General features: G+C 45.0%; 2 protein-coding genes and 1 long non-coding RNA gene across 17 annotated transcripts in view; 1 reads left to right on the top strand and 2 right to left on the bottom strand.

The window, feature by feature from the left end:
- LOC136998670 (uncharacterized) overlaps positions 1 to 6,707 on the bottom strand; it is a 46,992-nt gene extending 40,285 nt beyond the window's left edge. The window contains exon 1 of the mRNA XM_067351746.1: positions 6,663 to 6,707. Within this exon, the coding sequence (XP_067207847.1) occupies positions 6,663 to 6,707 (45 nt within the window). The remainder of the gene's footprint in view (positions 1 to 6,662) is intronic.
- The window catches only part of LOC105668687 (uncharacterized), a 195,054-nt gene extending 182,525 nt beyond the window's left edge, over positions 1 to 12,529 (top strand). Inside the window, exon 5 of the long non-coding RNA XR_010889508.1 lies at positions 11,825 to 12,529. This is a non-coding gene — a long non-coding RNA (uncharacterized lncRNA). The remainder of the gene's footprint in view (positions 1 to 11,824) is intronic.
- The window catches only part of LOC105668686 (uncharacterized), a 181,078-nt gene that overhangs the window by 73,798 nt on the left and 94,312 nt on the right, over positions 1 to 12,968 (bottom strand). For 11 of the 15 annotated variants that reach the window (XR_010889503.1, XR_010889498.1, XR_001100150.2 and 8 more), the window contains one exon: positions 11,132 to 11,442. The exons of 3 other annotated variants lie outside the window; for them this stretch is intronic. Coding sequence is in view for 5 of the 12 variants with exons in the window: in XM_067352649.1 (XP_067208750.1) it covers positions 11,390 to 11,442 (53 nt within the window). In the remaining 7 variants the exon portion in view is untranslated. Of the gene's footprint in view, positions 1 to 9,475; positions 11,028 to 11,131; positions 11,443 to 12,968 lie in introns of those variants that run through there. One more of the 15 variants, XM_067352650.1, reaches the window with a different exon arrangement.

The following is a 12,968-nucleotide window of genomic DNA, read 5'->3' as shown; positions in this document are numbered from 1 at the left end:
ACTACATGTATCGTTAGCGCCATTCATGTGTGAAACCCGGAAACTTAGTTGCGCACCTAGTATATATATATACACATTTTCGATAGAAGCAATCATCGGTTGACCTTTTCAACGTGAGCATTTCAATCGAAGACACCTATGTGTCAGCGTTTAAATGTATTCAGATGAAATATAGATGGATAGAGTCGGCTGCTCCTAGAGTCACGAGAAATGAGTAGGGCTGCAATCGGTGCTAGATATTAACAATGAATGTGAAGCATAGGCATAGCGCGGAATTAAATGTCCATGAGGTGTCCGACTGCATTCAGACGGCCGCCGCATTATTGCGTGACATTTCCATCGGCGTCGTTAGATGAGTATAATAAATCAAATCGGGCAATTGAATCTGTTCGGCCGAACATTTAAAAGTCAAAGGCACGTGTGGGATCCGGTTATGATTCATGTATTCGGCCGAAGATCGGAGATAGCGCGCGCGCGCGCGCGCGGCTCCGAGACGTCGTCGGAGAGCGCAGGACGGGACAATGCAAGTTCGCAGTCTATATGACGTCTAACAGAATTCCTAAGGGATCCGACGCCGCCGCGCGCCCCTAACGCAGACGTAACCCAGTTACGAGTAATCTAATGGCGCGTCGTTCTACGAGTCAATGGCGTTTACGACCTAACAAGTAGCATTAATTTGCGTGTGCATTGTTCGGGCAGAGCGATACGATGTGTGAATCATTGACGAGTCTATAGCGAGTGACGTAATAACGACGTTCATGAATAACTAATAAAGAAAAAAAAAAAAAAAACAGGATTGCGACGCAAAGATTTAAAATTCTCCCCTGGATACGTTGTAAAAAAAAAAGAAAAAAAGCGCTCTCCTGATTCCCTTTTGTGCGCGATCTCGATATACAAAACGCGTTGAGCGCGCGCCGTCTCATCGAAGTATCACAAGGACAGCTGCGTGAGAAGGGACGTATCATCGCGTTCCCTATCATTCTCCCTCCTCCCTTATGTACCCTCCCCTTAACGGGCACCGAGTCCAGTTTCGCCGGCCGTCGTGCCATTTGTTTCAATCTATGGACAGAACTAATTACGAACACCATCGAGTAACGCGCACTCGGAGTCTTGTCCGTGTCGAGTTGGAAGCGCGCAACGCGCGCGCGGCGCGCACACGAACGGCGTTGAGCCGTGAGAGGGACGGCGGGGGTTGGCTGACGTTACTTCGGGCCAGGACAGTTCCTGTCAGGCTACATGGAGACAAACGAGCGACCGGCAATCAACCGCTGTTAGCCCCGTCCGACCTCTCGCCAACCACTATCTGACCGTTCCTTTTTGCCCCCGGAGCCGCTTCATCATAATTTATTGTGATACCGTCACGTTAATAACTCAATTTATTTCACTGGAGACCCTATTATTTTTACGGTTAGCCTCGGCCTGTCGTCGCGAGGCGGCTGCGAGAGCGCTGCGACCGCAAGCCGCAGAGCCGGTCACGCACTCCATCCGGTCTCGCGTGACTCTTCCGTGCCACGACGACGACGACGACGACGTAGGGGCCCCGGTCGCTTACGTAGGACGAAAGTTCGCTGCGGACACGCAGCGCGATTACACGCCGTGTAATGGAATAAAAGCAAGCCGTACGATGACGCGCTCAATCCGGCGCGGTTGTTTCTCGGATTTGTAGGAAGAGTTAAAATGATGTAATCCGCGTTGATTTACGACGGGAGAATGATTATCAGATAGTCGTCGCGCGTTCAAATTGTAGTAATAAAATAAAAGAAGTACGGCATAACTATTACGTTGTGTTTGCGACATCAAGCTGCTCGGAAATATCTCCGGTTGCGTCACTTCAGACTGCTTATTTATGAGGACATAAAAGCTTCGAAACTAATCAGCATGTTTGCTTCGACGTGCATATCGCCCGCGACCGGTTGTTTATATAACATAAAAATCCGGCGAAATCTACGTCGCGATAAACAAACGATTTAATCTTGAATAATGAAACTTGTGTGAACCGAAGTATTTCGGTATTTTCAAAATTTTATCGGCCCACGTCCGACCGATGGTGCCTTCGTTAATAAACATGGGCCGTAACGTATGATGATACGACGAGGATTCGACAATGAATTAATGTCGTCGGTTTGTCAATGTCTCGTAGTTTCCACTTACGTCGGCTACCGTCACTAAAATTCAATTAAATATACCAGATTTCTAGTTCCCGATGATGCAACTCATGATTCATTCATAGTTGTCAGCAGGTTGTTATGTTGTTTCCTGACGGTCGCACCTCGGGATCGAATAGATTAGTAGAAACAAGTCGTATCGTAATTCATTTCACCGATAAAACATCGCTGATTAAAAAAAATAAAGAGAGAGAGAGAGAGAGGAAAAAAAGGATGAAAAGTCCAAGTGGAAAAAAATCTTTTACAATCGGATCTTTTACAATCACTCGCGATGGACGTTCATTTGAAATTCAACGGGCGAATCCCCGACGAGCCTACATCGTTCGCGTGTCCGTGTACCATAGTGAGAGAAAGTCGGCGAATTGCTGCCATAATTCACGGAGAATAATGAGAGCTTAATTAGCCACGTGACGTAATGCAGACGCGGTGGAAACGAACCGAAAGACACATCGTGCTGCGCGTCGGCCGTAAACTAGCAATTCTTACGGATTAATACGGACAACACACACATTGTATCTAACGTTATGTCTGGCGTGCCATATTTATGAAGTGATTAGGCCGCAGAAACGGAGAACCGTCCATTAAAGTGCGAAATTAACGAGTTACGCTGCTTTTTTTTCCCAACGTTCGAAAGTTAGCATCCGCGCTCTCGCAGAGAGCGGATTGATCAATAGCAGCGAGGGAATTTTCATTAACTGCTTGAAGATTTATCAGCGAATCTCGCCGCGTGAAGGATCGGAAAGCCGCGCACGTCGCTCGATAAAGTTCTACACTGCAATATATGCTGGAATCATTCGCGTACATTTATTTCGCCGCGCGTTCGATTGTGAATCTTAAGCGCGTGGAATTTCCCTCCTGAAAATCCATGCGGATACAATAATCGTAAAATATATAAATTATGAAATGTGTCATGCGATATAATGTTGGTGCTCGAAGAGTTTCGAATAAATTCCAATGATGTGCGTTATAGACATTTCTTGCGCTGATATGCAAAATAGCGCGAGTGATATCATTTTCGTAGTTGAACGCGCTTCCACGTCGCTTTCCCTACCAGAAATTCGTTTGAGCGACAATTGAATCGCTGTACTCGGAATCACTCAAGCCGCATACACACCTCTCCGCAGCGGCACCGCCGCCTCACTACGACTTGTATAATTCTATTTGACGCTAATGAAATAAGTGTCACCGGCACTCAGCGGTGATACGCGCTCGATTATGAGGATGGAGACGACAGGACGAGACGGCGGGATCGGTAGCTTGATTAAAATGCAACGGCTGCTCGCTGTCGGAAATAAATGAACGCTTTGCTTTCAATTTGTTTCGGGGATACATATTACGGCGCTGAGAAAGAGAAAAAAAATAGAGGCAGCCTCAACGCCACAGAAGGAAATGAGAGAAGAAGAATGCGAGGTAATCATTTACTTCGGTAATAATTAAAATTTTAATATCATTTGATGAAAATTATGATACAGCGATATATTGATCTTGAAACCTTCTCAGAAATAATCGACACCCGAGCAAAGTTATTTCCGAAGTCATCGCGCGAAAGTGAAGAAGAAAATCTTGATTTTACAAAAGAAGAGCAGATATCGGCGAATATCGATAGACGTATATATATAAAGTATCGTCCGTGTAGCAAAAGTAGTGCGCGACTACATCGCGGTTCATTAAGACGACGGCGCGGTCCTGATCCTTCCTGATTCCCTGCATTTAGATTGTAAAACGGTGCGATAAGGACCGTGAAACCGCCTCCCTGCCCAACGGTATATCTACCCTCGACTACACCGGATATATACGGGCTTGCAGGATAACGCGAGGCAAGAGATAGCTCGGGTTTAACCCCTCGGCAAGCACCGCTATACCTCCTCTTACTTAGGAACTCCTTCGCTCCTTATCACCAACCTAGGCTATAACCAACCGAAGTTTCCTCATCAATGTCCCATCCAACGTGGCGTCTGCGACTTCCTGCCTCCTCTCGAGTGCCTCGTTATACGGCTTTTGTCGCCAGCATTTTACTTGGAAATTACGACCCCATAGCTTATATGAAACAAAGATGCGACAGCCGGGCGAGGTCGGATGGACAGATCAAGTGTATAAATCTATTATGTAATAATGGAGTTATGATTACAAACGAATTCGTGACGTAAATAATACACGCGGAGTGAAGTTATTACTGTCGAATTATCTTTCAATGTTGTGTTAAATGCACGCAATCGATGTAGGTTGTTCTCAATAATTGCAGATTTAAATATCAATATATATATATATATATATATATAATAAAGTTAATATACGGTTTTTGATTAATTGCGACACATTATGTCGCGCATCGGATTACATTAATCTAGCTGCGACGAGATACACATTCCGATACGCAAGCGTGTACGTCATCGCTGAATATCTTTGTCGATTGACTTTTACGGAATTCTGTTGCCTTTTATGCCTCTGATGCGACGTTAAGTTGCGAAACCAGTTTCGCTAACATAGATCAAAACTTGTTTACCGCGAGAAAAAAAAGGTACGCGCGACAAATTGATGCCAACTTTTATCATCCAAGTACGTTCCACTACTATGTTGCAAAAGATACCGTAAACCGGTTGCTACCACGCCCGCGTCTACGTGTCATTAATCACTTTGACCGATTTGCGAGCGGTACACGCTTCAAAATTAAGATTAAAAAGTCGAGGATTAATTGCTTAAAGTCGTTAATAGCTACTTAAAAACAACTGTCGTATCTCCGCTGAAAAACACGGAGCGCATTTATGTATGCACACGCGCGAAATTGAAGTCCGCTACCGGGACACGAGGTCGGCTTCTTTGTAATAATTTAGATTGAGAGATAAGCTGTCCTTTCATACTCATTTCAATAATTTAACGCATTTGTCAGCATGTAGGCCACCGATAGACGGGGGAGGGGAAATATATTCGAATTGCCCGGCTGACGCGGGGACAAGGTTTTATGAAAATTTCGGAATGGGACTCTTGATGCACAATTTACGTTGCGCGCGGACGGTTTACGCATGAAAGATGGCACGGCGAGGGGACCTCTGACCCCGCGGCATTCAACACACGCCGCAATCAAAGTCGTAAAAAGACGTGCCGATTGGAAACGCGCATTAATATAATAACGTACTATTAAGTGCGCGTTCGATTATTCGTCAGAGCTAATCGTAGAAAACAAGTCGCGTGAAAGTCGAATTCGTACGGCGGGGAAGGGGGGAGGGGGGAGGAAAAAAAGGTTAATGCTCGACCATTAAAGAAGGCCACGATGTACGGCCACCTTGTACAACATTATCAGCGATTCCCGCGCACATCGCTCGGCCCCGCGAGAGGCGGCCGACCGCTCAACTGATCGCTACGCCGTTGTCGTATTATGTAAATTCCTGACATCTCGGCTGACCTCACAATTAGTTATCCCCGTACGTACGTATTCGCAGACTCCCGTGTCTTCCTTATGGAATTCCCGGCGATCGCATATCGACGAGCTCCGAAAGTGGGAGCGGTTGCCGCGACGCGGAGGAACGGGAATCTCAATGTTTGGCCGATAGCCAGGACGGTAGTTGGAAGTCCAAATAACGCAAAGTTTGTAACTGTAACATTCGGGTCTCCATTTAATTATAATTGACAAATTTAATTTAAAAAATATCTTTATTCGATGCAATTTTCTTTCATCCGTGTTCTCGGTTAGAAATGCCGTATACTTCGTATACAGAAATATATTCTCGCGAAAAGTAGGCGTGAAAAGAAATCGCACGAGTGTATGTGTATGTGCACGGTCTCGCGTTAACTCCAGCTAACGCGGAAACGCGTATCGACGAGCCATAATATATGTCACGATGTAAAACGCCAGATGCTATACGGTATGCGCCGCGCGCTGTATCACGGAAAAGTTATACCGCATTGCGCCGTATATATCGTGCAATACGAAGAAACGTATCGCTCAAACCGCGCGCTATAAACACATACGCGATCGATCCCTTCGACCATTTTCGTCAGGTCGACTGACATTTCGGAAGATGAACGTACGCGGCTGATACGAAGTCAACGTCCAGGAATGCGTGGACGCGCGTTGCTCGTGCACGGGAAGAGCGAGACGGGTAGCGAGACCGAAGCTGCCGGCAGCGAGGGAGGAGGAGAGAAAGAGAGACAGACAGGGAGGGAGAGAGAGAGAGAGAGAGAGAGAGAGAGGTGAGGTCGAATAACAGGGTGCGCTCCGATCAACATTAATCACTATCCGAAGCGAGTAGATAGCCGTCGAATGCTCGCTTTCTAAAGCAAGGTGAAGGGGTGGCTGATAGATGGAGGTGATGAATGGCTCCGTGACGCGAAGCGATCCATCATCTCGGGGCCGACATCACGGGAGCTGCCTACCGCGAGAGCTAGCGGAGAGATTTCGCGCGAGAGGTCATCTCGGCTAATTCATCATCCGGTCCGCCGCGCTCGCTTCTCTCTTTCTCCCCTCTATCCTCTCTCTCTCTTTCTCTTTCGTTCTCTCACTCTCCGCTCCTCGCGTCTCCTGCTCCCGTGAACTCTTTCCGCCATCTTCCACCGCCCCGCTCTTTTCCCTTCCCGTCCATGGATTCGCGCTGGCTTCTCTCCGACTATTTTCCGCGTTTCAGGCGTAGGCTACCGCCGCGGACTGTTTGCCTCGTGACAGCCGCGGCAAGAAAAGGGAGACTCTCTATCAGCCACTTTGAAGAGATGTCCGAGAGGCCCGTCGGCGACGACGTTGTCGGCTTGACACCGCGTGATCGATGGAAATAATGCGGTAGACGTCTAAAGTTTCTTTCGAGGATGGTGGCTCGGCAAACGAGCCGCCGAGTGACAGCTGTTATAGAGGGAAAAGAGGGGAAAAATCTTGGGATGAATCCGTTTATGTCACAACAGTGGTGTTCGCGGCACAAACAAACTCGAGAAGAATGATCAGTCTTTTCATCTGGTTATGAACCGCCGCTTCCGCAAACTGGTTTCTGCGACGTGTATCATCGCGAGCGTCGTTATTTCTCGCGTCGCGCGCGCGCGCGCGCGCGCGCGCACGGCTCGAGATCCGCCGCATTTACGCTTGTTAGTAAGCATTTTGTCATATTTATTTATTCTTCCCCCGGTCATATTTATTTACGGCTCTGAAGAAAGCAATCTAAGAACACGACATTATCACTTTGACACTGTGTGATCGATATAAACGAGATGATAAATGCTTGCCATTCGTTTTACAGACGTCGTTAAAACTAATCTTCCACTGATAGCTGTAATAGAAGGAGAAATCATTGAGCGCAGCTGTTCGTGCTGCAGCTCCCCTATAGAGATATAAATTGCTCAACAATCTCATACCGCACTCTCCTCTCCTTTTGATAATTTTGCAGCTTTTATGGACTCGATATTACGAGCTGGTACGCGTTGATATTTATACATTTCTGTATCAGATTAAATAGTTAAACTTTCACTTATGAATGTCAATCGGAGAATTTAATGGCCGTCGAATTATTTATCGGGCGATTGCATAAAAATGATAATAAACACGTTTGCACAACGCATAAGCGATATCTGGAATCATTCGCTGCGCCGTCGATGTCAAAAGAGAGAAATATTTTCGCGGTGGGTTCGCACCGATACTTCTTCGTCACGAGACATCGTCTACTCGACTCGACGTGATCGATGGAAATAACGTAGTAGCTGTCTAACGTTTCCTCCGAAATGGGTAACCCTAAGAAAAATGGCTCGGTGGATGTCGGAGAGCTTCGCGCTGCGATAATATCTATCCTGAGCGCAGGACACGTAAGGAAAAAAAAAAAAAAAGAAAAAAAACCGTTTCAGCGACATTTTATTCGAATCATTGCGCGGAATACAATTCCTTGCTGCTTATATGCGCCCTCGAGACGTGCCCTCTTTATGCGAGCTCGAGCGTTCGCTGCATGATCGATTCCTGCACTCGTCGATCCTTTCGTACACGTTACGCATCCGCTCGATTTTCCGCATCAGCGGGACAATTTGACGAAAACGAGAAGAAAAAAAAACAGATGCAGGTCTTAGCGAGTGTTCGGAATTGATTCGCCACGCGATGCACGGCACGACTTTCTGAAAGGCGTCGCATCCCGTGCTTGATCGTGCCGCCGAAATTAAACGCTCTCTTGTACGTAAACAGTAAAAATGGGATTTCGCGTTCATCCTCGGTGCACGCGGATGTACCAGGAAGATGCATTACTGTCATAAATTAGATTGCTCGTTGTAAAGAGACACAGATAATGTCATATAAATAAAAATAATAACAGCGATAATAACATATACAAAACACATTCGGCAATTGAGAAAAAAAAAAATCGCCCAGATAAAGTCTTTTACGGGAACTTTGATAAGCCTCTTAAGCTCGACCGACTGAAGTCTAAATTAATATCGCGAGCGAAACGAAATTAGCGAAAAACTGAGTTTTACGCGTATGACGTAAACGTCGTCAGCAACGTTTGACCTATCGATTTCATCTTCCACCATATTTCTGCCGGGAGGGATCGGCTGTAGCTTATAGATGAATTATAGTTGCTCTTTGCTGTCGCGCATTCAACGGTGATGTATGACTCGGCGGGAGACGGTAGGTAGAAAACATCCACGATGTACGGCCTGTTAATAACAGCAAGAATGAACGAACGACTGCGCTGCGCGGTACACAGATGCCGCTGGCGGCTAGACCCCCTTTGTGTTTTATTACAAACGATACGTCAACCACGATGTATGGGCTGCTTTTATCTGTGGCCTGTTATTGATGTGCTAAATTGTCCGCGCTGACTCGTAAGACTGGCCAGAACACGCCTGATAGACGTCGCTCAGGGACGCACTAATCGCGCCAGCCGGGTTTTCTCGCTGACAAAGAAATCTTTCGCAGGTAGCAACGATCGGCCCGACGCATCGTTTACCGAGATTGAGATTTGGGGGGGGCTTTGGACAGACGGCAAATAAATATCATATCGCGGTAGTCGACCCAGCTAAGAATCTGACGTGTAATCGGGCGGAGAAAAAAATATCTCGCGAAAAACAAGCAGCGTGCGCGAATTCGAGAAATAACCGAATGCATTGTATATTTATTAAAAAAATGTATTCATTAACAGTTTCGTGTCAGCGCTTGATTCGCAATGTATTATTGCAAGTAGATTATCGGATTGCGATAATGAAAGGAGACTGCAAGACGGCTGCTTCTGCTTAATAGATATGAGCATTTTTTATAAAAACAAGAGAGAGCTTAATTGGAAATTCTATCGGCGAAGAAAAAAAAGATACGTAGAGTTGCGGAAGTCGTAAATAATACACAGCGAATCGTCTGCTATTTTTATTTACGGTGTGCTATCGACAATCTGACATTTGCCTCGCAATACACCAAATGGCTAAAGAGATACTTCAACGATAAATAAGCCCGACACTTATAACTAATCAAAATACCTATTAGACAAGTAGTACGAAATGCAATATCCGATCCCTAAAAAGATACTTTAAAAATGAATTTCGTCTGCTCATTTTCATTCAAGTACCAATATTTTCTGTCATCGCGGCTTCTAGTAAACATTCATCGCTTTTTTGCTTTCTGACAAACTGATGATAAATATGAAATGCAAAAAATCGTATCGTATACGATCTGACGTGTCAGATGTGAAAAAATATATTAATGATGAAAACCGACGCTTTATATCTCTGTAATAAAGACAGACACCATAATTTGCAAACGCGACAATATAAATGGCTGTCAAATAAGAAAGCTTGAAATTTCAGAAATAGCGACTGGCAGTCTTTCGTATTCGCAACTAACGACTATTATCACGAATACAAATTTCCTAAATCATGCAAGAAATTGAATAGGATATCGAAAAAGTGATACAGACAGAATAATATTATTAGGAACACAACGAGAAGATGATAAAGATCCCTTCGCAACCCCGGCACAAGAATTTATTATTAACGATAGAGAAGTGTGAATGAGATTAAATTCTTTTGATATCAGCTGATGCGCGCGCGTATGTGTGTCGCTGTTTGAACGTCCCAATTTCCCTCCTTGATTCGATAGGGCACTTCTAAAGAGACAGTTAAGACGCGCCATGCGGAGACGTAACTCTGACGTTCTGATCGTGACATGTGTCCGTCGCAGAAAAGACGCGCCGAGCGCGCTGCCAAACGCGCCAGCCGTTGATTTTCCACAAAATGTCTGAACGGTTGATTGACATGTTTATTCGTAATGTAATCTCGCGGGTTCGCGTTAAATCACGTTAACGTCAACGCGGCACGTTTGGCTTTGAAGGTTTTAATTAATGTGGGGCAAAACGCGACCCGTGCAGTTATTCTAAATATAAAATATAATTTTTCCTCATTTTTTTTTTTCACAAGCCTGAATGTTGTCGCAATACACAAGACACGTGTCTTAAACAAGGATGGAGCGATGTTCGAAAAACAAAATCACACGAACGAGGAACGTTAGAATTATAATGAGATGTCGCGATTAATATGAAGTATGCGCATGTTTGTCAGGCGAGTTCTTAACCGTTGCGCAAAATGAAACGAAGCAGGAAACATTCATCTTCACTATCTGGCGCGAGTTGAGGCGAGCAGCCTGGACGCGTACGCGTAAAGACCACGGTTACATCCGACAAGTTACTAATTGAGATTCAGCGACACGCATAATCGTCCCGAAATAACACGGATTCCAATCGGCGTAGGGCGCTGTGAAAGGCGAAATACGGGCGGGACCATTCATCCCGACGGTTAAAATCACCGAATATTTCACTTTGCTGAGCCAGCTGAGCCTGCCACCGCCTGTCGCGGCACCCCGGCGATGGAAACGACGGAGGGATGAAGCAGACCTTCTCCACGGCTCGCTCTCCCACACCCCTACGAGAGAGAGAGAGAGAGAGAGAGACCCGCCAGCTCTAGAGAAACCTACGGTTCGCCACCCACACGTACACACAGACACACACGTATACACAGACACGTACCTCTCTCGCTCTGGCTCTCTCCGTTGCTTCCCTCCTTCTCTTCTACGCTAGGCTGCAGATTTATGCGCCCCGCCTTGCAGCGCTGATATCCGAGAGCTCACGACCCGCTCCGTCCGTAATGAAAGAAATAAATTTACTCTTCTGGGGGTGCCCGAGGGATTGAGACTCGCCGCTGTTCGTGCGCGCACACGAACGCGGCGCTCCGCATTCTGACGATGTTAGAGCAGCGAGAGGATTGTCGATTTGGGCATTTTGTCGCTAGATCCACGTCGCCTCCGAACCGCCGCCTAACGATAGCGCGTTTCGCCTCGCTATGCAAAAATATAGAAATTAAATTAATTAAATAGAAATAGATGTGGAAGATGTTTAGTTGAGATGCGCGGACAGAATGACAAGTGGATATTACTCAGAATCAACATTGACAATGATTGACGACTCGAGGATGTGGTTGATAATGATATCGTTTCGTGATATCTGACTGGAACGTCGCAAAGTTATTTGATTCGTGATAAGAGGAATATGAGTAATAAATGAAATAAATAAAATAATCAGAACTGTAAAAGTTATCTGTGAGAAGTTTTGCAGATTGAAACTTGCCGATTGAGAGTCGTCGTAAATAATTATCTTGTTTCTAATAAGATTACTATAAATGTATAAAATGCTTTCACGCTATCTTAAATTTCTCTCTTCCAGGCTCTTCGATTCGCAGACGAATAATAGATTCGGACATGTAAGAAATATGCCTGGGCGCCGGTGGATGACAGATTGTGAAGTGCGTTTGATAAATTATCTGTCAAGTATGACTGATGAGCGGAGGATCGTCACAGGTCAGCGAAATCAAGAGACTGATTTTTGTATCTAGCTAAACAAAGAAAAAAAGGAATACGATACGTGAGCGCAAATAAGAATAAAAAGTCAAAATAATTTATACTCTTGTGTGCGCTTGTCAGCGCAATGATATATTTTCAGTAAACAGCAATTAAAATTTGAATGCGAAAAAAAGTTGCGCGTTTGATAATCGAAATACGGGGACCATCAATTCAGCGAAAAGCCACGCGAAGATAAGAATGTGAAAAGAATGAACGATTATTAAAGTGCTGAACGCGGAATAGGAAGGAATCGGATGTATGATTGAACGAGTGACAAAATGGTAAAATACAAAGTATTAGATGATTCTACAAACATTGTTTTTATTAAAGCGGTATGGAAACTCAACGATATTTACAAGAAATATTTACAACGCAGATAATGCGTATCGTACATCATGTGTGCTTCTATTAGAACATTCTATTCGACAATGTGAGACGATGTGATGCGATCCGATACGCTCTCGGGTATACCCTGATCGAAGATTCGTCTTGTGCGATTATCAAATTTCGAAGAAAAAAAAAAAAAGAATGATTAAACAGATAAAACATTTCTCGAAATAAATTTTATTTCTGTTCGCTGCAACGGCATTCGTATGTTTGTCTTACATAACTGATGATAATAAATTACAACGTTATATTTTACCTCGGCGATACCATCGATATCCGTCAATAATATTCCTTTCCCACCGATCGTTTTCTCGAAAAAGTAGCGTAATATCACAGTTATATCATGGACATATAGAATACGCGCGACCGTCGGTGCCGCGCTATCGAACGCATCTAGCATGAGAGGCTCGCATTTGCGGAGCGTCGGAAAACATACACAGTGTTTGTCGTGTAATACGCACTTTACAATCTTCACAGACATACGTCCATACATCGAATAACCGATTAATGTCGCCTGTGAGGGCGAGGATGATGTACGCGGCGAGGGGCTAACCGTTTGTAAGCGCCGAAAGAATTCAAAG

This window comes from Linepithema humile, chromosome 3 (assembly GCF_040581485.1).
Source record: "Linepithema humile isolate Giens D197 chromosome 3, Lhum_UNIL_v1.0, whole genome shotgun sequence".
Classification (NCBI taxonomy): Eukaryota; Metazoa; Arthropoda; class Insecta; order Hymenoptera; family Formicidae; genus Linepithema; species Linepithema humile.
This window is presented reverse-complemented; position numbering and strand designations above follow the sequence as displayed.